The sequence below is a fragment of the Labrus bergylta genome, chromosome 21, assembly GCF_963930695.1.
Source record: "Labrus bergylta chromosome 21, fLabBer1.1, whole genome shotgun sequence".
NCBI classification, from domain to species: Eukaryota; Metazoa; Chordata; class Actinopteri; order Labriformes; family Labridae; genus Labrus; species Labrus bergylta.
This window is the reverse complement of record NC_089215.1, coordinates 1,761,859-1,789,147: the sequence shown is the minus strand read 5'-3', so window position 1 is coordinate 1,789,147 and position 27,289 is coordinate 1,761,859. Positions and strand designations below refer to the sequence as shown.

The window sequence follows — 27,289 nt, the reverse complement described above, 5'->3', positions numbered from 1 at the left end:
AATAGAACTCATGCAGTTAACTTTTACTCGAAAAGACTCGCCAATACATTTTTCTGTAAATGAAGTTTTTGATTGACTCCTGGATTCAGCTCGGACACTCGTGAATCATTATTTTTCTTGGTAATTTCAGAGACCACCATGTTGACCATAAAGTGCACCTTCAATTCTGAGTCTGGACGCTCAAATAAAAAAAGTTGGATGAGCCAAGAAAACCTTTTGAACAAACAACATGGGTACAACAAAAAGAGAAGTGGATTTATGGATCACTGGAGTAAACATTTTCAGTATGAATCTTGTTTGTTTGTTTTTTGAAGGGTGGGGAGGGAGGGGGGGGGGGGGGGGGGTGCAGATGTAAGAGGGAGATATCTGCAAACAGGAGCCAGAAAAAAAGATGCCTTTAAGCAACAGCGATGTAATCAGCTAACTGTTTTTTGGTCATACTTTTCTGTCCCTGTCCCTCGTCTTGTACGCGCACACACACACACACACACACACACACACACACACACACACACACACACACACACACACACACACACACACACACACACACACACACACACACGCCTTCACGGGTAGTAGGATCTCATCTCTGTGCAGCTCCTGCCTCCCTCAGCAGCCTTGGAAAATGATTTCATTGGGATGACAAGTGTGCCTCTGCCTCCATATTTCTGCCACCCGGGCCCCCAGCCTGCATCCAAAGGCAGTGTGCAATAAAAAAAAAAAAAAGGGCCCTTATTTATTTTGTGTTGCCTTTCCCTTTCTTCTATCTCATTCTACCTTATCTGATTTTTGCTGTGCTGAAGGTAGCATTTTCTCCTTATCACAACATTGGGAATGCTTCCCTTCCGTCCTCTCTCTCTCTCCCCTCCTCGTCTCTCTTTATTCCCCCCTGTCCACTAGGCAGAAAATGGGTCCAGTCGCGACGCAGACTATTATCTGCGCAAGCTATCTATCTTGATAATTGACTAGTGGGGGTAAATTGTGACGGTGATCGGTGTGACGCTAATACATTCTGCCAATTTGACACACTCATAATCTGTCGGGCCGGCGTCCCCACCCTGCAGCCATCACAGGGAGGCGAGAGGTTTGACATGTTGAAAGGGCACTAGCATCATGGATACACAGCAGACCAGAGTGCGTGGGCGGGGAGAAACACTCGGGCTAAATCAGGCACTGGGTGCATTTGAGTGGGCATGCAGGAAGAGGAAAATTGGTCTAAACATGCACAGATTTATGTTATAGAAAACAGACTTGTTCAGATGGATGTAGCTGTCACAGTGTGAATGAGTAAGCCCAGCTGGAGGAGATAAATCATCTTTACATCACAACAAATTGGTTCTGTATGCTGCTGATTGCTCTTACAGCAGCGGATCGCAGTAAAAGTGACTGACATGGACAGGCAGCGTTCCGCATATATCCGGTTTGAGAAGTGATAAGACCCTGTCGAGGATTTATGCCACCTGGCGTGACGTCTTTATTTGGCAGCAGTAAACAAATAACATCCGTGTATTCTTTCAGAAGAACCAGAGGACACCTAGGGTTCAACTGAGAGATATTCAAAACTTCTTCGACCTTCCTGTAAACTATGTGGGAGGAAGGAGAGCCTGCTGTTGGTACATGACATTTACAGCTAATTATTGGGTCTTAATTTCATGCAACAAACCCCAGGACATAAAAAAGAAAATGAGAAAAATGAGAAAATGAGAAATGCCAAAAACTGCGGTTTCTCAAACGGCCACTAGAGGCTGGCTCCAATAGTAAGTTAATCCACATAGAGCCTCACTTAAGAGCATGATTACACATGTTTACAGCCGGGTATAAAAACATCTGTTTTGATCAAAGCATATTTGTCTATGCATGAAAACACTGCACAGGGGTTGCTGTTGCCTCACAGTGAGGAGGTTCCTGGTTTGAATCCCCGTCTGTCAGGAGTCTCTCTGTGTGGAGTCTGCATGTTCTCCCCGTGCATGTGTGGGTTCTCTCCGGCTTCCTCCCACAGTCCAAAGACATGCTCGTTAGGTTCACTGCTGACTCTGAATTGCCCGTAGGTGTGAATGTGAGTGTGTCTGGTTGTCTGTCTCTATGTGTCAGGTCTGTGATTGACTGGTGAACAGTCCAGGGTGTAACCCCGCCTCTCGCCCAATGACAGCTGGGATCGGCTCCAGCCCCTCACGACCTGAACGGGGAAAGCAATATAGATAATGGATGGATAGAATCACAGTGTCTGCAGATAAACACTGTCAAACTTGTTTGCAGAGTATGGCTAACGTCAGCTGTGTTGGCATCAGCCTCGGGTACTCCTTGCAGGTTATTGTAAACATCCCTCGGCTTGTTACGCATTGCTCTGCTCAATATGCCACCCATTGGTGTATTTGTGGCATCCTGTGCATAGAAGTAAGAATTGTTGTCGACTTTTTCCTGCAGAGAAAACAGCTGCTTGTAGAGATGATAAGAGGGACTCTTTTAAGAAACCCAGATTGTTTCATTTCATTTTTTTCCCACCAGATTTTGAAGCCTGGCTGCGGGGATTTGCTCCATTCAGACACAAGGGGATCAGAGAGCCCCAACACTGATGTTGGGTGATATGGTCTCGCTTTAGCTAATCCTGAAGGTATTGGATTGGCTTGAGGTCAGGGCTCTTTGCAGGCCAGTAAAGCTTCAGCACAAAACTGGGAAAAGCATTTATTTTTGGAGCTTGGCATGTGCAAAGTGTCATTGTCATAAAACAAGAAGGGAAAAAAACAAAAACTGTATCTGCAGAGTTAAAAGAACACAACTGTCTAGCTACTTACTAAGAGTACAGATTCACTTGACGTTTAATTGACAATTTTGTGCACCAAGCGTACATGACTACGACAGTTTTCTTACTAGGGCCTGACCGATATGTATTTTTGGGGCCGATATTGAGGAGGGGAAAAAAATCAGATAACCATATATCGGCCGATATCTTTCTTAGATCTCTCTACGATCTGTAGAGATAGATATAGATATACACATTTATTACGTTGATTCCTAACATGTAGTTATCGAACACTTGTGGAAGATATTTAACGAAGACTCAACTGGAAAGTAACTGTGCATGTACGTGCATCACCGCTCGACACTCTGGAGAGTGATGATGCTTGTTGAAATCCATATAGCTGGTGAAAGAGAACTGCTAGTGTAAAACAGTGAAGCTCAAATGAAATGCTATCCGACTGTTAAATAAATCTAGTAATATTGATGCATTTCAGTGATAAATTTAGCTGATAATGATAGACACTGGATATGCTGATATCGGCCGATATTACCAGCTGGCTGATAAATCGGTCAGGCTCTACTTATTACTCTTGTCCATAATGTTTAACTTATCAGATCAGATACATATTTCTTTTATTATTTGGGTAAACTAACATTAGCAAAATTGAAAGCAATAGTCAAAGTACTTTATGAGAAACGGCACAACGAAATCGTCAATTACACATCTATTGGGTTTATTACATAATGACAGCTACTGTACGCTCGGTCTCTTCCAACATGCTGCATACAGCCTGTTTTAGCATGTTGCCAGAATTTTGCAGATGGGCTAAAGGATCGTCTGAGTCACTGACAACATTTGCATAGTGCATCTTTAAGTGTTGCCAGAAATGAGAACACAAAACTTCAAATGCAGCTGAAAGCCTTTGCACAAACAAGCCCGCCTCGAAAATAGTGTGTCGGCGGCGAAATGACACTGAGGTGTTACCGCGTCCTGGCTGACTATATAAACAACAAACATGCATGTCTAAATAGCACAGCTGGAGAGGCGGTCTGATCACTCGGAGGAGTCACTGCGACACAAATAAGCGCGGACATTGTGGCGTTTTGAAAGACCTTACAGTGGAGGGAACAGAGGGGGAAGAGGCATGATAGAGTTGTAGCAGTCATTAAGGGGCAAGAGTGCTCTCTGCTATTCTGGCTTATCTACTGCAAGGTGGAGGCATGGGGAGGGTAATTCTGCTCGGGGCTCATGTGCAAAGCCGAGATACAGAACAAGAGGAGAGTGGAGGGAGAGAGGGAGAGATAGAGCCGGTTCATTTGCAGCTCGTCCCCGTAGACCAGAAAGGATTATATTCGCAGAGAGAGAGAAAGAGAGGGGGGGGTGAGAGAGAGAGAGAGAGAGATAGAGAGAGAGAGAGAGAGAGAGAGAGAGAGAGAGAGAGAGAGAGAGGAGGAGGAGAGGGAGGGAGATGCACAGGCTCTGTCTTAGCACACACTGAGTACCCTGCCTCCAATCTTCCACACTGCACTGTGCACTATCCCAGTCTCCTCCACAGCACTCTCTCTCCTCTTTCCTCCTCCCTCTCACACACACACACACACACACACACACACATACACACACACACACACACACACACACACACACACACACACACACACACACAAACACACACACATGTGCAGACACAAACACAACAGTGCCATGTAGAGGGCTCGGCCAGAGGGGGACACCAGCCTGCACAGGACCACGAGCCAGGTACGCTCACTCCTTCATTCATTCGATTGTGCTCATATTCTGCCACGTTCTGCACCGGCAGATTTTTTTTTTTGGGTTGTCGCTGCCACTCACTCTCTCTCTGCAGAAGACTCTTGCAGGCTGCATGCAGCAGGATTATCCGACTTCTTTGCATAGCCCCAAGAGCACCAAAAAAAAAGATATGAGAGAGGGAGAGGGGAAGCGAGGGGGGAACTGGGAAGGACATGGAACAGAAACTAAGCAGTGGTTTGTCGTAGGGCACAGAAAGTATGCAGCGATGGCCAGCTGGCTAACCTGGGTTGACCTTCATGTGGACAGCGGTGCTCCTACTTTAAGCACCTTTTTAAACTGTATGTGGGGCACTGTCCATGAATACTTCCTTATCAAAAACAGGACTTAAAAGGCACATTTAAGCCCCCTACTTTCCCACTCTTTCTATCTTCTCTCCCTCTCTTTTCTCCCTCTCTCTCCATGGGCCATGTTAATAATCTGAACATGCTCAGAGGACTTGCTGCAGTTGGTTGAAATGCAAACTGAGTATTTCTTTTTGTGAAATGAATTTGTGTTTGACAGAGACTGCAGGAAAAACCCAGTTTAACTATTGCTTGGGCTGTTCTCTGCTGCTTCTAGTGCATCTAAGAGGATAGTTGTTTTTTGAGGTGTGTCAAGTTTGTACACGATTCTCTCATGAGAGCAACTGACTCACAATCAGTTTTTAAGCTTTCTGAAGTGGATATAGAGCTCTGTTTTTTTCTCATTCTGGTGAATCCAGTGACTCACAATCCGAGGCTTCAGAATTCACTTTGATGCCGGTTTGATATCAGTTTGTAGATCTCGATACTGCAGGGGCCTTTCCTCTTTTTGGAAAATGTTGGAATGAAGTTTGTGCTGGCCTGGAGAGGAAGAAAGCAAAGCATCTCTGTCTGAAGCTTTAATCTGAGTCATTGCTGACGTTTTCCTTCTGATTTCTTTGATCTCGCTCTTACCAAAGAGTCAGGACCGTCTGACAAACAGCTCCAAGATAAGAAAACCAATCCTCGTGTTCTGATGGAGCTGTTTTTAAGATCTGTAATATTATTCTGTGTTAGAAGTTTATTATGTAAGTCGTTGCCTTATAATTAAATTGTTGCCCTAGTTACCATCAAAGTCAGGACATGAATATGCTGTGTAAATGTTTTTTTTTTTAAATCACACTGGCGTCTCTTTATTATCAAGGCATTTGGAAACACATTTTAAAAAGTTCAATCAAAATGCAGTTAAAGATGTAATATGTAAAATTTGACAATTAAATATCTAAATTAATAAAAAATGACTAAACCTATGTTATATATATTTTTGTTGGGTACTTACATTACCTCAAATATTTAAAACAGTCAGAGAAATCTGTAATTTTATAGTTGTAAAGCTACGTGGCAGCCGCCATGACAGACACAACATGATGTTACGCCAAAGACAGTTGCCATACTGTTGCTGTTTGTGCTGCTGTGATAAAAACGTCATGTAAATTATACTCGGATACATTAGGTCGTCTGTAAACATATTCTCTTCATCAGGTCGGTTTCACCTGGTTGTCATGACTACGGTCAACTCAGAGTTCGTTTACATCCCGTGTGGGAGTGAAGTAGCAGAGAGTAATATTCCCCTGATTCCCCATCAGCCTCGACGTCATCTTGTTGTTGTTGTTTGGATTGAGAGCCCCCTAGTGGAGAAATGTACATACTGTGTTAAGAATGACGCCCGGTGTTAAGAAATGTCTGTGATATTGATGTCCACATTCCGTCGACTTAGTGACATCACCCTCGCGAATCAGCGCCAGATTACTAGTTGGTTAAATTAATAATCAATGTTTTTATATGTTGGCTCTCAATGCTGTTCATTTGTTATACTCAAACAGCAATACAGCCACCCGCCACTAGACGGGGCTAAAGCCATACACTGGCTGTAGCTCTGCTTCGTTGGCCTGCTCTCCCGGCTCTACTACCTGGATGTAAACAAGCACAGTGAGCGGATAGCATCTCATAGCAGCAGCACGTCTGGCAGTATTTTGATCTAGAAAATAGATTTTTTTAAATGTATAAGGGCTGTGTCAGGTTAAACTGGAATATCGACTTGAGCAATACGTTATCACATTCAGCACAGACTTGTAGATTTTATCCTGAGGGGAGGACTGAAGGTCGGTGCTGAATGATTTGAAACAATCTGTTTAAAAGACACAAAAAAGCAGCTGCTGCCATTACATTTTTCTCTTACTGAGTTATTTCCCTCAAAAGACCAATCATCAATGATTATATCTACTACAAAGTACTGCAAGTGTATAAAAGTAAATTGTTAATTGACTGCACTCAAAAAGAACCTTTCTTTCAACCACCCAAAGCGCTTTTCACCACAAACCATTCACTCCATTTTCACACAAATTCATACACTGATGATGGCACAGCTGCCAGGAGCAATTCAGGGTTTAGTATCTTACCCAAGGACACCTCATATATCCGGACTGTGCGATTCAAGGATCAGACTACAGAGTTTTTGAAAGACCTGCTCGACCTTCTGAGTCACAAAGCCTGAAGTATCCTCTTTCTCAGTGCCAAAGAGATCCAACGTGATCCAAAAACTATGAAAAACACCTCAGTGAGTCAGACTGCACTTGGTGACATTTTCCTTCATTGAGCACACCAAAGGTAGTTTTATTTTTTTCAGGTCATACACTGTTCTTCTGCAAATACACACAAATGTCTTTGTATCAGCGTCTGAAAATAGTTCACTATATCGTGTGTGAGTAAGCTTTGATTTATTCTACAGTGAGCAGCGTTCTAAGGAAATAACTGAATATTTGATCTCCTTTTACAGTTCTCATGAAACAGCTAGCTGAGGTGTTTTATCCCACACACCTACACATTCTTTTTAAAAGTAAGAAGTTAGGGCCCATGTCCCTTGATGGCGCTTTTTGTGTTGGCAGCCCCCTAGACTTAAGTTTCAGAGTGCTTCTCACCAGTGCTCACTGTTGCTAGGTTATGAAATGTAAACTTCTGCTTTCCTCGGTAGTGACCGTTTTAAAATCTTTATGTGCTTTATATTTTCCTTTATTCAAGGAAATGTCACCAAGGAAACATGAGAACAATGTGAAGGAGTCATGTCCTGGCATTGCAAGTCAGATTAGGTTCTCCTCCGCCATTGTTTCTAACAGAGCTGACATTAGAAGTCCCGCCCCCTCTTGGTTTTGATTGGTTGGTGAGGGAGCAGTGACAATGACGAGCGGGGCTGTTCCAAAAGTTTAACTGTTTTCAACTGAGAGCGCTGGGAGTCCAGGGACGCTGAGGGTGTATTTGCGCTCAGGACGCTTGTGACGGCCCTGTGGCCTGTTAGGTTGTGCGTTCTCTTTTCCTGTGTTACAGGTTCATGTAATTGGTAGTCGTGGCTATCTGTTCAGCCTGACTGAGAGCACCTGGGCCCAACGCTCCCAGACTTCAGCATGAGCCTTTTTTGGTTACTTTGTCTTCCTTCTCCATCCAACACATGCACATTACACTTTTCACACACCCACTCACTCACACTCCCGACTCTACTGACATCCAAACTTCATCTCTTTTGCAATTTAATGCATATTTTTCTAAATAGATCAGTTTAGAGTTATTTCAGTGTCTCTACTTTTATTTGCCATGAGCTAGTCATGACAACGCTGAAAACGCTGAACTGCATTGGTTAGGAGTAGCGCCGGCAGCGCAGAGTGAAAGTAAAACTTTTTTGTCATTTAATGCCACAACCCCACAGTTAGATTTCCCTCTGCTCTTTAAAATTACCTGAGCTCCTAAGCACCCACGTAAATCTTTTTCTTTGCATACTGAGCATCAACCAGTGCCAAAGATACGAAAGCTTATAAATGGTTATGACACATCAGGCATTAAGTATACATACTGAATATCTCTCGAGCTTCATTGCACACCCTGCAGTGCAAGTGCAGAAGAAGCAAGTAGCCAGAAGTGCTCTCTTGAGGTTGTTTTATTACCCCATGGCGAGAAGATGTGAGGGAGGAGGAGGAGGAGGAGGATATGTGACACCCACAGCGGGGCGAGAACATGACCTGACGAGCCAGCAGGGCACGGCCTCCTGTTAACCGTATTGTGATTGTGTGTTTGCCCCCCCAGAGGGAGTCTGACCTACAACAGACAGTAGTATCAGCTCTGGCCCGGAGCCCACTGAGCTGTCAGCCTCGCATGCTGGGGGCTGAGAGGAGACGGGGGACACGAGCAGCACGGGGAGATCAGGGATAACAAGCAGAGACGGAGGTAGTCTGTCTGGGTCGGACTCGGTTAGAGATGCTGGAAGGAGCTGGCACTGAAATGGATCATTCTGTGGGTATGAGTCAGTAAAGTGAGAGCTGTTTGGATGTCATAATTCATATGAAACAGTGAAAAGTTTCCCCTCTGTTAACGTGTGTGGGCACGATTCAGTTGTTGTGCAGGATACACATCCACATTACACACAGGTTAGGTCACAGCGCCCGGGTTTAAATTGACTCCCTGTTGCGTTACATGTGGGTTGACAGATGAAAGAGTTTTTTGAAATGCCAGGTAGAGGAATATGCTGCTATGTGTTGGAATGAGTTTTCGGGATATCAGGGCTCATGGTTATTTACGGATTTGTGTATTATTTGTATAGGCAGTCGGTACTTATGGCAGAGGGATTTCACTATCAATGAGCCAAGTTGAAGCTTTGAAATTCAGAAATATGCATATTCACACAGATAGACAGGCAGACAGGCAGGCAGGGAGAGGAAGATGTTACTGCAGAAAAACAGCCTTTTGAAAGTGCCTCCTCAGCTGAGGGGATTTCCTTCCTGCTTCACTGTTCCTCACAGCACATCAGTCTCGTTAATTGCCTTACCCTCTCCATTTTTCCCATTACAGTTGACTTATGACCGTCATGTAACATGCTGCCAGTTATGAAGAGGCTTATCTGCAAATCGTACGAGGAAACCATCTGCAGGCAAAGCCTATTTATAGACTGTATGTTGGGAAAAGACCAGTATCAGTAGATTAATTTGATTAAGAGCACCATCTGCTAAAAAACTTCACATCCATTCCCAGAGATGACCTTACACTATTTTGTAGACTGTGGATGAATGAAGCAAAATACTATCATTTTTATTGTGTTACATTAGTTGGAGGCATTTATTTCCCCTTTTGTTGGGGAACAGACAAGCCACCAGAAAGACCAGTGGTTCTCAACTGGTGGGTCGGGGACCCAGAAGTGCCACTTTCAGTGGGTCGCGAATCAGTGCCTGGATAAAGTAAATTATTTTGATGGTCTAAGAAGCACTTTATAACCTCGTTTGTTTTGTTAGGTCTGGTATCATCTCAGGTTCAATCAGGAATTTGGGTCACGATTTCTCATTAAGGAGTAGATGGTGGGTCCTGAGTCTAGACCATATGGAGGTAGACCATCTTTTAAAATTACATGTTAGTAAATGTTTAGCATTTCAGACACATTTACATCTTACTTGATTCAAGATTTGCAAATCACAACTCAAAATGTATCTGTCTTGTGGCTGGAAAGAGACCCTACAGATTGTGTTCTACCTAAATACTTAAAACAATTCTTAATGTCATGTCATGTTGTTACTGCAGTCATTTCCCTCTGTCCTTTATACACAAAGCTTCTGATGTTCAGTCTCCGTATTAGTATTAAAAATGAATCATGGCCGTCAGATTTCAAAGGCTGGGAGTTGCCCTAGTTGCGGATCAAATGATTTGTGTTGCATAAATGAATACTGAGGAGTTCCCCTTTTTTAAAAATCAGACTTCCACCATTTGACAAGGTAGTGTCAGTTCGTTGTTTGAAATAATTGTATGCATGAAACAAAAGGGTTAAATTGTAGTATGTTAGGATTACTGCTAATACAACTTAACTAACTAGGATGTGTTTTTCTCATGTTTTTTTTTTTTAATTTATTGACTCAAGTGGAAACAGCTGTATGTTGGGCAGCACTTTGAGTCCAAGACAAATTAACCAAGGGGACAATAAAGAGTATCGCATGGTAATAAATTTATGTTTATTTGTGCTTCCTCTTGTTTAACTTTGTTGTCTTGTTGGTTAATTGTGTTGTCGTGTTTGTGTATTCTGATGTGGGTTCTTTGAAAGGTGCTTTATAAATTCAAGATATTATTTCATGTAGATGTCAGTTGAAAGATATCAATTTAAGCTAAATTGCTGTTTGCTGATCACACATGGATTCAGGGATTCAGGCTCATTTATCCTCAGGGGGAGCTTAAAGGTCACATATTCTCCTCCTCTTCATCAGTTTAAATAAGTCTCAGAACTCCTCAAAACATGTGTGTGAAGTTTCTTGTTCTAAATCCACTCTGATCCTGTATTTGATCATGTCTATAAACCCCTCTATTTCAGCCCTGCTCAGAACAGGCTGTTTCTGTGTCTGTACCTTTAAATATGTAAATGAGCTGTGTCTGACCACGTCCCCTCTCTGGAAGGGCTTGGGTGTACTCAGTCTTTCTCCCTCCATGTCCTATTGTTTACGGTGAGAAGGCAGACTCATAGGGCAGAACAAACACCTAGCTGTGGGAGTGTCCCCCACCTGGGGGAGGGGCTACTGCCCTTTGTGATGTCATGAAGGGAAAATCTCCAAACGGCCTGTTTGAGCACACATTTTCTGAAAAGTGGAGCAGGCAAAAGACGGAGAGGATGGACTTTTCTCATCATTGGGGGGTTTGTAGACGGACTAAAGACACATATGGTAAAAAGTACTTTGCATAATATGTGACCTTTAAGATACAGCTCGCCCTTCCCTCTGATGATTCTATAATTTACACACACACATTTACAGTATTTATCAGCATTATTGCAGGTATTTGGTGTTGTCGCTCTGTGATACAGCACAAAACAGAGGCAGTATTCATCCAGCTGGCTGCCTCCCAGAGCCCAGTGTGAGACACTGATTAGTGGCCACTAATAGATCTCGATCCCTGACTCATCCTGTCCCACTGTTCACTCAATGATACCAATTACTCACCTTCAGGACGTGTTCCGCGCTCAGACATGCCAAAAATATCACTTTCTAATTACATGAACTTCCTCCCTGAGTCCGGATTGATGTCTGGCCTTGGCCCACGTTCATGCCCTGTCATTGGTGGTGCGGTGAGGACGAGGTGAGCCCGAGTGCTGCTGTAGGTGCAGCAATTTAGTGGTGAACCCAGGAAAAGAGGCATGCGAATTAGCTGCAGGGTCTCTTCAGGGGCTGAATTCAATCATACCTCAGTGATGGAATGTGGCCGCTTGATAACCTCCGCTGCATACCTGCACTCACAAACCTCCTTTCATCAAACATCCTCGTCATGCAGCCTCTCATCCTAGTTTAACGGCACAAGGGAGGGACTGCATCCCAAGTGTCGGTATATTGATGCCCTGAGTGCCCCAAAGCTTCATACTCAGACCAGGATGAGCGGATCTGAGTGTCTGAGTTTGTCTTTAAAAGCAGCAGACGGGACTGAAACTCACTGAGCATGCAGTATGGATCCAGAGCAAGACAGAGGATCTAAGCTGTCCCCGCTTCTCATCATGAAGGCTCCGTCCTAAATTACCATTCTCTTTGAAGATGCAGCATCAAATTTAAGATCGACTTCCTGTGATGTTAGGATATCTGCCGGCTGGCTCGTTTTCAGGATAACGAGTCACTTTTCTGGCACAAATCTTCAGAGATGACACCCAAAAGAAAGTCCCGTCATGAGTGCAAGGCCACTGTTGATACAGAGATAAATGTCAATGTTTACTGACCGTGTAACTGCATCAGTGGTGGATAAATGTCACACGGATGCACCACGTGGGAGTATTTGTGCTATAAATGTACCTGGCTTTATTACAGCCATCATTCCTCATTTCATCAGGCCGTCAGCGTTTAAGCAGACCAATACACGCAGGAAATCGTTGATAAAATTGCTTTCTATTTTTTGCCAGGACTCTCTTCCTGCATATTTCAAATATGTAACAGAGGAGAGAGGGAGGTGAAGTGAATGATGATGAGTCTGGTGCAGAGAGACTTAATCAAAATGTCCACTTAATGTGCTAAAGATTCATGCCCGCACCACTGAGACAATGCACCCTAAAGTCAATAAGGATCCTTTTTTTGTTGTTTTCAACAATGTTAACAAGCAAAGGTGTGGATACTTTTAACTTGTGTTCACTGATGGTATCTGTTTCAGCTTGTTGTTACACCGTTCCACAAAAAGCTGTTACAGTCTGAAGTACATGTTTCCCAAGTTAAATACAATTTCTGTTCTCCTACGTCTCACGTTGTTTTTAAAAGACTGGAAATAAGAAACACTAGAAGCACTCTGTTCACTCTTGGCGCCTTTAAAGGGACCAAAGGACTTTTTTGGATAACTTTATTTTTGGCTTTTCTTTACTATAAATGGACCTACAGGATAGACATGAACGCCCAGCAAAAAAAAGTCCTGGGTGGAAAACAAACATACAAACAAAACAAACACATATGGGTGGGAGTCAGTCAGAACCCTCAATTTGCACAGAATATATACAGAAGCAGCAAAGATCATCATTCATACAGATAAGTCTTTGTGGTGGCGGGGTGCCAGGCCGTGGTTGTGGGGACGACACAGTGCGATGGTGGTTGTTGGACGTCAGGGATGTCAGGTGGTAGTAGTGCCAGATCACCTCGCTGAAGGTTGTGGGAGCTCCGTCTACTCGAGAGTCTCGCTTATTTGTTTCATATTGTTTGGAAAACCACTAAACAATTTCACAGAATTACATAGTAGTGGAATCCCAAAAGGACCCAAGGACTCTTAGGATGCTGAGACGGGTGGCAAAGGATGACTCTTGATGTTGAAAACGATGTGAAACTTCAGTGTTGTGACGGAGGTCATTTGACTGTTCATGTGTTGACGTCATTGAGTCGTGCAGTCCCATAGGAACGTGGATTTCATGCCAAACATTCACACATGTTTTCATCTCCTTCTGTTATCTCAATCACTCCCTTGTGACTTCATTCTGTATATGCATGTCTGCTTCAAGCATATGTTTTTTTAACCGAAGGCAAACTGAATATTAATGCTATAATTAACGCCCTGTTGAAATACACATGAGGTGACACACGAAGATGAAGTTGTTGTTACACACACAGGAAGCGCAGTGGGCTGGAAATGGAGACAGTGGAGGAGAGGCAGAACAGTCTATGATTCCCAGCGGAGGACATTAAGTTTCCATGGTGCTGTGATGTTTATCTGGGGAAAACCAGTTTGTCTGCACACACACAAGGAGTGACATTGATTTAAAATATCTGAACCCTCCTTTGTATCCATCGTTGGTAGCTGAACTTACACATAGCTGTAACTGAAAAGTCGCCTCACTGTTGCAATTAACTTTTGTTCCCTGATAAAGCAGGAAAAAGATGCATAACAGTCTCAGGAATAGATTTAATCCACATCTTATAACAATAAGTGTAGCCCATTTATCTTATTTTTCACAGGCTACTTTCTCCAAGGTGCTGATGCAGAAGTATAGAATCAATACATAGCTTAATTTATTCAGTTTCTCCCAAGCTTCACTACTTTGTCTGATCACTTTTATCACGTTGTTAAATATTTGTGCCTCGATGTGTGCAGTTTGATATTGATGCAGTCGTTTGCTACTTTTCTCTTAATAACTGAGAAACAAACGGTCCACAGACTCCGCACTTGTTGTGTTTTTGTCTCTGGCTGAGTCCAGACACATGATGGGCAGACACTAACTGGGTTTAATTTCCGGTGTGTGACGGTTAAGTTATTTGACATATTTCCAAATAATCAGCAACATGAGATACGATCTGTCACTGTCAGCGTCTTCACAAAAGCTGCAGTCAGCTCCTGCTAAAGCCGCACATCTTACAAGTTTAATGCTCTGACAAGGGCTCATGTGAAAGAAGAAGATTAAGTTGAGAAATGCAGGTTTTATATCGTATCAAGCCAGATGTAAAATAGATTTCACTGAAAGTGGGCAATACAGTAAAATCCTCAGATCACACTATGTGTCATATTACAGGGTATTAATACATGGAGGTGTGAGTGAGTGCTGAGAGATAAGATTTAACTGATGACTACAACTTCATGACTACTTTGGCAATATACTGACATTAGGATAATTTGCACTTTATCAAAGCTGAAAGCAAAATCCTTTTATTTGACAGATTCTGTCATCTTACTATCTGATCATTAAGGAAACATGTTATGTTGAAGTGCTGACTTCTCTGACAACAATGCAGCAGCCAGTATGTCCTCCTTCTAACTTTAGATTCTGCTCCTGAATGCTCTGGATTTGATTGGTCCAGAGAAGGTAGGCGCTTTTAAGGTACCCCCCCCCCCCCCACTCACAGCCTTTTTGGACGCCCCTCAGTTTGTCAGATATGAGAGCAGTTATCAGGTCAACAGGTGTTGCAGCGATGGAAGCGGTCAAGAGAAGTGGTTCAGATAGAAGTGATTGTACCCGACCTAAAAAGCCTCTGCATGTTTCTAATAAGCTCCACGAGCAGAAACGTGCTCAAACTAGGATCAATATTGGAGATGCTTTTGAAAAATGGAGAGAGGTTAGAACACAGAAAGGTTTACAGACCCATGCAGAGCTGGATAAACACTGAAGCTTCAGAGTCCACCACATGGTGACCTGTGTGAACATCCACTCTAGAGAGGGGGGGGGGGGGGGGGGGGGGACACAGCTCTCTACAATGTTTAGAATTTGGACTGCAGTACCCATTTTAACCACTAGGTTTCAGGGTTACATACTGTTATAGATGAAATAATATATAAGATACTTCGTATTTCAGATTGATCATGATTGAGATGACCGTCAAGTATTCCTGATAAAGCTCACACAACTGATTGTAGATCTTTTCTTGAGGTTGGCCTTTTTTAAGGTTAAAATATGTTTTACTAAACTCACCCTGCTCTCTGCTTTGGCAAAGGTCAGACCTGTCAAAACGGCTTACTTTGAGTCAGCAGCACAAATCTGTAGGTCAAATTTTCAAAAACGTATCTTCTGTTTTCTTTTACTTTCTGCAACTGAACCTGCAAACCACCGACTTTAAGGGCCATCACAGGTAAACTTGCTAAACTTTCTGTCTGACCTTGTTTCATTTTAAAGAAGAAAATGTGGTGTTACTGAGTCGTGCAGCTCGGATGTCTACCTCTATTGAGCGAGAGATATCTTTATTGGAAAACAAATATGAGAAAGTTTGAGTACAAGTTCCAAGCGAGTAGAGTATGAACCGTGCTGTGGGGAGAAATTTGTTGAGTTTTTGAAGTTTGTCTTCTTCCAGACCTTTCGCTCCTTTCTCTGTCTGTCTGTCCTCCCTTGATGTTTGCTCATCACAGGATCAGTCAGAGCAGTGTTGCCCGAGGCTCCACAGAGTCAACACGTGGTAGGTCAAGTGTCCTTCAGGCCTGGTTACAGCGCTGCAGGCTGTGTGCTGAAGATTGGCGAATGATTGCGCTCTGCCACAGGACTGACTGATGTGTGTTCTCTGTGCAGGCTGACTGCTCGGATCTCATATGGGGAGAGATCCTAGAAAGTATTTCTGGTATTTTTTTAGACACCACCATAACTTTTTTATCAATCTTCCACCTGTGAATGATTTATGAGGCAATGTCGGTAGAGGCAAATTGAACATGAGGTCAAAGAAAACAATGGAGGCTTGTTCAACAAGCTGCAAACTTTGTTCTCTCTCAGCAGGAAGCCTTCTAGTTTTAATACCAGTAATCGCTGACATTTTAATCTGCACCCTAAGAGCGTAAGTGGTGATACTCTGAGAATAGTAACTCTCTTAAAGAGAGGATACCTTTAAGGAATTCTCTCTCTGTTCTATATTGTAGGTTAGACACACGAGCCAATCAGCAGCTCTTTTTAAGCTGCACGCCGGCTCACTCTGATCCAAAACGCCTCCCTGCCGGCAACAGTTTGGAGAATCTTATATGCAGCAAAGGCAGACCTCGTTCCAAATATAGCCCTCCCAGCGTTCCCTTTCAGATCTTGTTTGGGTTTTATTTTAATTTTCCAGAGCCCCCCCGAGAGATGGATATTATAATTTGAGGATGGAGGAGCACCATTTTTTTCTTCTTCTTCTGTTTCTCACTCATTCCTGCTACCGAGCTTCCCCCGCTGTAATTAATGATCTCTGATGAAGAGAGAAATTCTGACAGAGAGGGAGTGAGACAAAGAGAGACATGACGGAGAGAGAAGTGAACTGAGTGCAGCTGGTTGAAGGATGGAGCTGGCTGGAGTTCAGAACATGATTGAGATGATGAATAAATGAGAGAATAAATACATTAATGAGTCAGTGACAAAGGGGGCAAAGACAAGTAGTCAAAGTAGGACAGTGGGGGGAGGATGTCATTGGATAAAACTGTATTGTCCTGAATATAAGACTTAAATCCTTTTTAAATTAAAACACCTGAAAAAGCGAGATCGTCTTATATTCAGGGTTTTGATTTTTAAACGGAAATTTACGTTCACAGCAAAAGACGGAGCTGCTTATCCGACAAGCCAGTGTACCGCTCGTGACTGAGGCCTGCTGTCACTCTGCTGCAGCGCCAGAGGGAGACATCAGGGGGCGACACCAAGGGGAGATTAACTATAAAAATTCAGTGATTAAACGAAGACTGAGCGACTTTTTGATCCAGTAGATGTCGCCCTTGAGCACCTTCATGAAACCAAAACAAACTTCTTCCATACTGAAGCCTCCTTATGCAGCGGTCTTTGACGTAACATCTGGTGTTTCCACGGCAACGATAAACATATTGTGTCCGTCATGGCGGCTCTGTCATTGACAAGACATGTCCCGTTACAGCTATAAAATCAACAAATTCTCTGGCTTTACTAACTGGTGGAAAAATTATAGGTCAACAAAAACATATATAACATGGGTTTTGTCCATTTTTCATTAAAATAGATATTTAAGTGTTAACACTGCAATAAAATTTTACATATTGTAAGTTTAAGCTTTTATTACCTGCTTTTATTTGTCAAAACATGAGGCTTCACCAGGCTTCTAAAGAGGATTGGGCCTTAAATTAGGATGGGTTTTTATTTGAAGTTTTACCGTATTTCATTCCAAATCATATCAGTGATAATTACTCTTGTGGAGTGCTGAGCCTCAGTGGCGATTATAGAATCTCTTGGGGCCATAAGCAAGAATCTATTGGGGGTCCCTCCATCAACGTTCATAACCATTATGTCTGCCAGTGTCCCGACGCTTCCTCCTCTTCCTCTTTTTTCTGTTTCTTTTTTCTCTCCTTTCGATGGATAATTTCTCTTCATGTTTCTTTGTTGACTTTCATTGGGGAACTTTGGTTTTTCGCAGAAATAATGCATGCGATGCTTAGCAGGGCAAAGAGAGTGGGTCCTGTCAGATGGGGCTCTCTTAGGGAGGTTTCCCACTGGCATTGCAATTTTTGCACATTTTGGGCCACTGCTTTGGTTTCAATTTGTCAGCCCTCAGACAGTTGGCTGCAGCAGTGCCTCTGCCTAGTTTTAGTGAGCAGTGATACAGAAAGCAGAAACTCAAGATGTTAAAAAAATGAAAAAGAGACGACAAATCTGTTTGTTATTAAGGACTTAAAATGTACTCTTCACTGATTAACTACACTTCATCTGGCGTGTTTCCTGTTCCATGGAAACATCTTTAAATCCTCCACTTGGTGCAGATTCGAGAGATTCATCTGTAACATTTCTAATCTGATAGTAAGCGAAAAGACACTTCATATAGCAGTCAGAAAAAAACAATTATCTCTTAAATTTTCTTTATACCATCCAATCGAATGTTTGCACAAGCTTTTCATAATTTCATTTAAAGATTTAAACAAAAGTGGTAAAAGCTCTGCTGCTAATGAGACGATAAGTTCAGACTCAAAGACATATTCATATCGTTGATCACCTAAATCCAGACTCTGCTGCCATGGAGTTTAAACTCTGATTTGAATTAAATGAGACAGGAGACGGAAAAAAAAGAAGCTAAGAAGCTAAATTAGCTGGCTCCGTTCAAACTCTGCTGCTCTCCGTTCTCTCAAAGGTCAGACCTGTCAGGATGGATTACTGCAGGTCAGCGGTACAAAATCTGCTGGTCAAAGTTCAGGAGAGCTGAAATAATACTACAACAAAAACAGGGATTTACTCGTCTTCTTTTGTATTCTGCTTTTTCATTTTGCACAAATCGATACTACAAACTTTCACTGTTCTAAAAGCTACTGTGATCAGACTTTCAGCAGAGTTTCAGGGGCAATACTGTAGCATGATGACTTTTTATTGTTTTATTGTTTGCTTACAAATGGAGCTCAGCGTGGGGATGAATTTGTGCAATTAAGACTGCTAACTCTCTCAGTGCTCTCTCTCTTTTGCTTGAAGCAACTTTTGGAAAAAATATGACAGAAGATCTGAAGATTTTCTTCTTTTTTAACTTCAGCACTATTTTGCGACTATCATCATTACAACAGTGGAGATGGTGTTGTTTCAAAGCAAGTAGCGTCAAAAAGTATCGACGCATTATACGTTTTGACAACCTTACTACCGACAAGATATAAATTGCAGCGTCATACATGAACAAGAAACCCTTTTACCATTTTAAGGAGATCCGCTTCCTCTCCTCTCGAAGCCTCGCTCCCAAAAACTCCAAATCAAAACCTCAGGAAAAAAATAATTTCCAATAAATCTGAGTCAAGCACAGACGAGAACAAATAATCAGACCTCAGTGTGATGAAACCATAAAACTAACAAATGGCCTCTGTCAGACCCCGGCCATCAAGTGGCCAAGGTTGTAATACCAACACACACACACACACACACATTCACACTCACTCTGGCACACTCGCAGCCTTGTAATGAGAAATGTTTAGACGTGGCCTTGAGCAGACTTTTGGAATGTGTCCCAGACAGCTGATATATGATATCGGTGGCACAATGACGATCAATCACTCGATTTTTAGTCTCCCCTCAACTATAATGAACACAGAATAATGAATCATGTGGAGAGGCCAGTGTCACACCTTTGAAAGTGTGTATTTGTGTGCCTGAACAATCACACATCTTGTTCTGTTTGAATTTTAAGACACAGCATGTCAGTTCTGTGCAATAACAACCTAACCATTAAAGCATTTAATATATAGAGATTGAACATTAGGGTTCCCAGAATTGACCCCAGTGGAACCCCACATGTCCTGGCCATAAGAGTTTACATTTTCCACAGCAAAAATCTTGATGGAATACATCCATGCCACATATAATAATGGATGGGTGTCATTAGGATTGTATACCCAGCGTAGCATTGTTTTCCACAGGGTAATTTATGTCTAATCAGTAAGTAGCGGAGCTGAACATTTTGTTACTTTATATATTGATATGCTGCAAATGTAACGATGGTAATCAGCAAAAGACAAGCAGAAGAGGTGAACATTTCTGTGACACTAATCATCCCCTCATTCTTTTGCCAAAACAGATGTGATGGGAGTTTAAAAAATGTAATTCATTGACTTGTTCATTCATTAAGCCCATAAACGGCCATGTGGTGTGTGGCTAAACTTCTTCATGCTAACGGTGCAAGCGTCACAATGCTACTCGTGCTTTTTTACTGTTGTCTGTAACGACTATGAGCTCCTCTCTGGGCAATAAAATGCAATCTTTCCCATCTCCTGGACCTCTTTAATGCTTTCGAGGCAAGTTATCTTCCATGGATGGATCAGTCTTTGGCCATTAATGGGTGATCCCTTTTTTTTTTGCTTCTTCTGTAAATATTTTCAGATGGTATCTGTCACCTCCTGTTCCTCAGAAAACAGAGTAAATTGATATGAAAGTTAATGGGAACAGTTATCCAAGAATCTGCTTCATGATTGTCCAAATATTTTCCCAAAACAGTTTCACCAGTAATATAAGTGTACTGAAGAGCCAACATGTATAGAAAGCTGACATATGACGTCTTCCCCATGGCGACTGCATCAGAGTCACAGTTGCAACAGTGAGAGTAAAGTCAGATTATTATCGGGCCATTCATCAGGTGGACTTGTAGCGCTGTTAGCAGCAGCAGAGCTGTAATAACAGAGGTGGTGCCAGGAGCAAGCTGGGAGGAGGTGGCAGCCCATTAACTACCACCAGCAGCAGTAATGACATGGTGGAGTTAAAGGAAAAATAGACTGCTGAGCTGTAGCTGGTTTTACACATGGATGAGTAATGTCATGATTTCAGTAATATGTGCCGGTCCGGGCTTTCTGTGTGCAGTGTGTGCCTCTGGTTGAACACACAGAACAGATGAAATGAGACATTACACGCCAAAACAGAAGAAAAAACTGGCAAGAAAATCTAACTTTGGAATGAAAAATATCTACATTTTTCTTTTGTTTGTGAAAATTGAGCTTTGGAGCAAAGCCACCGACAAGACCGGCTTGTTCATTTTTTTATGTAGTCCTAACTTTGTGGGGCGAGCCTTTTGGATTTAACTTTGAGGCCAGTATTGTCTGACTGTGTATAACCATGCCAGGGCCCATAACTAAATTTTTTAAGTCAGCTCCAAAATCAGATCTTAGCCAGGCCCAGGAAGCAAATGTTGTGCTAACCATACTTCCAAATTAAACGACATCCAGGGAGGGCCCACTTACTGGGTCTTTCAGGGGCCCAGCCAACTCTTGTGGGTGGGCCTGCTTGGGAAGATAGGAAAATTTTCTACAGATATCCCTATCAGACTTTAAGGATATATGTTCAACTTGAGCCAAGGCTATTAAAGAGGACATAAAACACATCACAGAAACACCTGAGAGAATTAGTGCTTTGTTTAATGGGTCTGTTCAAAAACGAATCGCTTACTAGAAAGTTTCCTGTAAAACATTATCGCTCAATCTGATTCTTAAATGTTTACACATTTTATGAATTATATTGTTGCCCTAAAACACCCAAATGCTCTTTTCGCCGTCCTTCAGGATGCAAAGAACATGAGTTTAGTTTTGTCTGCGTTTAAAACAAGTTGGAGCTGATAAAGATGTTCTTGTACAAAATCAAATTCATGCTAAAGATTTGATAAAGCTCGTGCAGCAGTAGGAAATATCGCAGTATCATCAGCATAAAAATGAAAAGAAGAATTTGGAATATTTTGTAAAATTAGTAAAGCTAGAAAATAAAAGTGGGCCCAGAACCGAACCTTGAGGTACCCCCTGGTGAATTTGTAGTACACCAGAGGTAACACCCTCTAACTGTGAACAGCCTGGGCTCTACCAGTAAGGTTGCTTTCTACCAGGCTAATGAAGAGTACCACAAAATGTGTATAAAAGGTTTCTAATGTTGAAAGGCTTAAAGTTTCAGTAGATCAATTCTGTCAGGAAATCAGCGGCTTGTGAAGTGACCAAAATTGATTTTACTAAAATAACCATCCCAGAACTTTGGCTAAACCAAATCACATTAAAAGTAGTAAGAATGAAACAGACCTGTTTAATGAGGTGTTTCCAACAAATATTCACTTCATTATAGTGAGACATTACAACAACTTAATGAAATAACACATCATAATGGGATTTTCATAGTTTAAATAAATCTGATTATACAGACCAATAATTTATGTATTGAACAATATATCAATCCTAATTTTCTCAAATGCTTTCTAAAAGAAGAAAAAACAAAAGTCTGTGACCAACAAATGGAGTTTCTTTAACTTTAGAACGTCAGATTTTAGATATATTGTATAGCTGTGCAAAGGCAGATCACAGCATGGGCAAAGTGGGCAAGGGTCCGTCTCAGGGAAGGGAGAGTCAATGAGAGAGAGAGAGAGAGAGAGAGAGTGGGAGAGAGAGTCAGAGAACGATCTACAAGCTTCAAACAGCCGTGTCTTTGTGTTCACTGGAACTACAAACAATTTTCTATGCCCAGAAAAGGTTTTAGTATTATAAAACAATCAATAACAGAATTTCAAAGGAAAATGTGCTGTGGTGTTGTGGGCTGGCCTCTGTTATTCTGCAGGCAAACTCTGTATGCTTGGGGAGGGCACAAGCAGTTTGTGTGTAAAATTCGCCTTAGGGGTCCAAGGCGAGTTTGTGTCCAGGGCCTGTGGTCATGATAATTCGTCCATGTAGCTGTGGGTGAGCGCTGGTTGCATTGTGCAGCTCCCAGCTGTGGTTGAATGTATTACGGTGAATGTAAATATCAAGTTAAGAGTGAATGATGTCTCTGCATAAATAAAGTTTAAATACAGGACAGATGTTGTTGCAGCATCTCTGTAACACAGTCATGTTTCAGCAGACCTTTAGGTTTTGCAGCAGATGACCAGCAGTGCTTCTCGTGGTAATATATAACATCTGTTTGTCCCACATAGACCCACACACACACTCCAACGCCTCACACACACGCTGGAGGTTTGCTCAAGGCTTCCCATAAATTAAAGTGACAAGCTTCTGTCTGGATGTTCCCCCCGTCTCTCCTGGTCTCCCCCTGTTTTTTTTTCTCTTTCCTACCTTGGATACACTCAGGCATGCTGCTGCGCTCCTATTGGAAGATTTACATCTGGGACCAACTCAAACACTCTCCTCCAGACAATTTACAGCTACAAATACTGCTGTTGTCAGGCTGAACCCCTGGAGAGAAAAACATTTCGGTTTCTCAGAAATATATGAAAGTGGCTGTGGGTTTTTCACACTGCTGAGTTTTTGTGATAACAAAAAACCTAAGATTAATGAAACTCTTTTAATCAGGAGTTTACCTTCCTTCTCCTCCAGTCCCATCAAATACCCCCTCCTGCTTTCAAAGCAAACATATTTTACTCTCTTATTATGTACCGTTTACCCAGTGTGCTATGCTGTCTTTTATGCATGTATAGACTGCACAATCTATACTCTAACTTCTATGTAATGAGTTGCTGCTTCACAGTTTCTTAACTGCAAGCTAATGAAGTTTAAGCTCTTGCTTCAGTGATTCTTTGTTTGTCCAGCAGGCAAATCAGAGGACCTTATAGCAGATCGATAATGTAGAGAGAGAGAGAGAGAGAGAGAGAGAGAGAGAGAGAGAGAGTCTTTCTGCTAATTCTTCGACAGAGGTTATTAAATAGTTTGTGTTAAAATTACCAATAAAAAGAGGGAAAGGTAGGCGGCTGTGGCTCAGTTGGTAGAGTGGGTTGTCTCTCAAAAGGAAGGTTCAATCCCAAGCCTTTGCAGCAATATGTCTGATGTGTCCTTGGGCAAGACACTTAACCCCAAGTTGCTCCTGCTGCTTTGTCGGCAGCGTGTGAATGTGTATGAGTTACTTCTGATGTTCACTTTTCATAGCAGCCTCTACCATCAGTGTGTGAATGTGTCGGTGTTAAACATACAAGATCAAGTCTGTTTACCATAAAATAACCTATTTATCTGCTTTCCAAATGTGTGCTTTATTTTGCACAAGATGACATTTAAAGACAGAAAATCTTTCTTATTCAATCAGCAAAATAAATCCTCTCAGCTGACATATAAATACAAACATTTGTTTTCTTGTTTGCTTATAATGATATTATTTGAATACACAGGAGGAGCAGGTGTAAGACTTCTAGCTTCATTTTACTACACTGTTTATTTAATGCCATAACTTTACACACTACAGTCTCTATTTTTGCCAAGGTGAGCGATGTTTTAAATTATTCACAGCACTAGTAACAGGCGTGCATGTTGCTTTTCATAATTATTTAGATCAGTCTTCAACTAGTGCAAAACTTAAGCTGTCTGCTGTGAGAACAGTACCTGTACCTGTTCACCTTCAGTAGGTCTGAGGTGCTTTATGTCTCACTGGTCACAAGATGGCACTAGACCTGTCCTCATACAAACACAGCTCCTCTCTTTATGTCACATCCCCTCTGCTGATTTTGACACAAATATGAGGTGTTGCTGCTGTCACATAGTAACAGGCGACGTTTCTGTGCAACAGTTTATTTATTTATTTTCTTGCCTCGGGGCTCAGACAGTCAGAGTGGTTGGAATAGACAGATGTTTGCAGCTGTTTTCACCCATGCTCTACATTGCTAGAGGTGTGTTTGAGTCTTAGTGGTGTTGTCATGTATGTGTGTGTCAGTTGTTTATGTGTGGAGAGACAAACAGAGAGCAGTTTTTCTGGGAGACATTAAAATGGAGCACAAGTTGCTTTAGGACAGAATCCGTACAAACGTGTAACTGCTGGAGCGTTATTTGTCGTCACATTAACACTCACTGATGCTCGCTCAACAGGCCTCCAGGTCTGACCAGTTAACTTCTGTGTGTTTACACAAAACAGTGTGTGCGCTGATATAACCATTATTCAGCTACAGTTTCAATTCATTTAGCCAGCGAACTTCTGAGAGTGAGTACAAGACAAGCACAATGCTGACAGGCAGCGCTCAGAGGCAAAGCTCAGGATGTAAATATTATTTTATCATCAACAACAACAACATTCAAGGGACGCAGATGGCCTGGCAGGTAAATCGGGCTCCATGTATGGATGCTATAGTCCTCCATGTGGGCGGTCTGGGTTCAAAACTGACCTTTACATGTCATTCCCCCCTCTCTCTCTCTCTCTCTCTCTCTCTGCTGATTTCCTACTATATCCACTGTCCCATCAAATAAAGACAAAAAAGCAAAAATTCAAAAAATCTAAAATATCAATCGTATCAATACCAGTCTCAATACCACAGCACTCACAGCGCTCTCTCTCTCTCTCTCTCTCTCTCTCTCTCTCTCTCTCTCTCTCTCTGCTTGATCGCCTACCGCTGCGCTGTCTCTCTCTCCCTCTCCCCTTGTGATAGATCATCCACAGAGGTTTGAATGTGCATGGAGACCTGGCATCTCAACATACCTACACTGAGATGAGCAACGTAAAGCACTACAACCTTATCCATGTGCTTATTTAGCTGTTTCTCCTGTCGATTATAATCCAAGCACCCAAAGGTTATTTGGCGACCATACTTCAAGTTAAAATTGATCTAAATAAATGTTTTTTTCTCTCATATATGTACACCCCTGATGGTCACCTACACATGCAAATCAGGTCCTAAAAGGACCAACATCTGCAAAACAAATTAAATTATCACATCTTTCCTTAGGGGATGGGAACAAATGTTTCAAACATTGAAGCTGGATGTCCTTCTTGCATACATGGCCTGAGTCTTGTTGACAATATGTGCAGGATTCACAGACCAGGAGACAAAAAACAAGTTGTACATTCTGATATTTGTGGAGCTTGGACCAAACCTGACTGAAACCATTTTAACTTAATTCTGATTGTCGCAGTGCTACATTGGAACATCAATAAACTTTTAACAAATTCCAACACTAGAATGTGATTTAACAGGTGATTAAAAACATGTGTAGATCTCTCACCTCATCCTCCTTTACTCTCCACCCCCCGCCCCTACACCCCCAATCCGCTGCAGGTCGAGAGAAGAGAAAGGGTCCCATGATCTCTGCCGGTGATGCCGAGTTCCCGCGGGATTACCACACGCTGGCTGCCGGCGGCGGCCGCGGGGCCCGGCGGTTCGCCGACAACAGCAACGGGGGCTTCACGTCGTCCTCGCTGGACCGCCGGCACAACTCGGTGGCCGCCAAGAGCCTGGAGGCGCTGAACAGCATCCACAAGGCGGACATCGAACGCCAGCGAGACGCCCTCATGGACCTCCAGAAGAACAAGTACACCAACAGCCCGGGCAGCCTGTCGCAGGGCTCCACTCCTGCTGGACGACAGGTAACTGAACAGCACGCTGCCTCACTCTTTGTCTTTGTGACCAGGCTCGTCTTGTTACTTAAATCATGAACGATAACTGCAGACGACTCTCACACTGACCTGAAGTCTGATTATTCCACTTTTCCAAGAATCCTCCCGAGGCCGGGTGATTATCGGACGCTCCATCACCGTCCCTTAATCATGTCAGATATTCCTTATTACTTCAACTTGTCACAGAGTCACACAGTCCTCTGAGAATACCAACAGAAACACCATGCATACTAATATAGATCAAAGGTGCTGATATTAGAACAGTTTTTACTCATTCATGACTGTGAAGCGGGTTCTGTGCCTGCAGTACAGCACAATAATACAACATCTATATCAGTAAAACCTAACCTACAGTAAAAGACTTCGACATATGCAAGAAAAGAGAGTCAAACTGTACTTGCTGCAGCTGTTGTGCTTCCTCCTCACTCAACTCACTTCTCAACTGCTTCCACTTTCAACAACATATTCAAGGCATGCTGCCACTTAGCTGTAAACACGCCTCCACTTCAAGAGAACGCTAAGAGAAGAGAAGTAAAAAAATAAAAAACTTTGTAAAGTGTCTTTATATTTTATGGGGTCGATGTTACATATAAAAAACTGTTAGCAGTGACTCCTGTAATAGGACAGTGTTTGGTGTCTGAAATCAGGGAGAGAGAGAGGGTGGGGAATGACATGCAGGAAAGCAGCCACAGGTCGAATTCCAACCCGGGCTGTTCGCTTGGAGGACCACACCCTCTGTATATGGGTGTGAGAACTAACCACTGGGCCACCGGAGCCCCAACTCCTGTAGTATCTGTTTATGTTGGATAAATGCTGACAGTGTTGTCAAACAAGAACCAGGAATGAAATGACAAAAAGTTAATTATTTTCTGCTCTGATACCTTGACCTTATGTCCCACTCTTCACAGGGCATATATGGATCATAATTTAAATGGATATGCATACAGGTGCGTGTCTTACAAATAAATCCTGTCTGCTCTTCTTCAATCAACTCACATTTGTCTCATAAAACTTGCTGTTCAGTTTCACGACTTCTCTCAAATCCTGTGCAGCTTTTCACTG

The 27,289-nt window shown here is 42.5% G+C and overlaps 1 protein-coding gene across 6 annotated transcripts in view; it reads left to right on the top strand.

The window, feature by feature from the left end:
- The first annotated feature begins 373 nt into the window (after positions 1-373).
- Positions 374-27,289, top strand: part of LOC109996426 (SRC kinase signaling inhibitor 1-like) — an 89,645-nt gene continuing 62,729 nt past the window's right edge. For all 6 annotated transcript variants that reach the window (XM_065949204.1, XM_065949201.1, XM_065949202.1 and 3 more), the window contains exons 1-2: positions 374-4,501; positions 25,890-26,197. In XM_065949204.1, the coding sequence (XP_065805276.1) occupies positions 3,964-4,501; positions 25,890-26,197 (846 nt within the window). In that variant the 5' untranslated portion in view covers positions 374-3,963. The remainder of the gene's footprint in view (positions 4,502-25,889; positions 26,198-27,289) is intronic.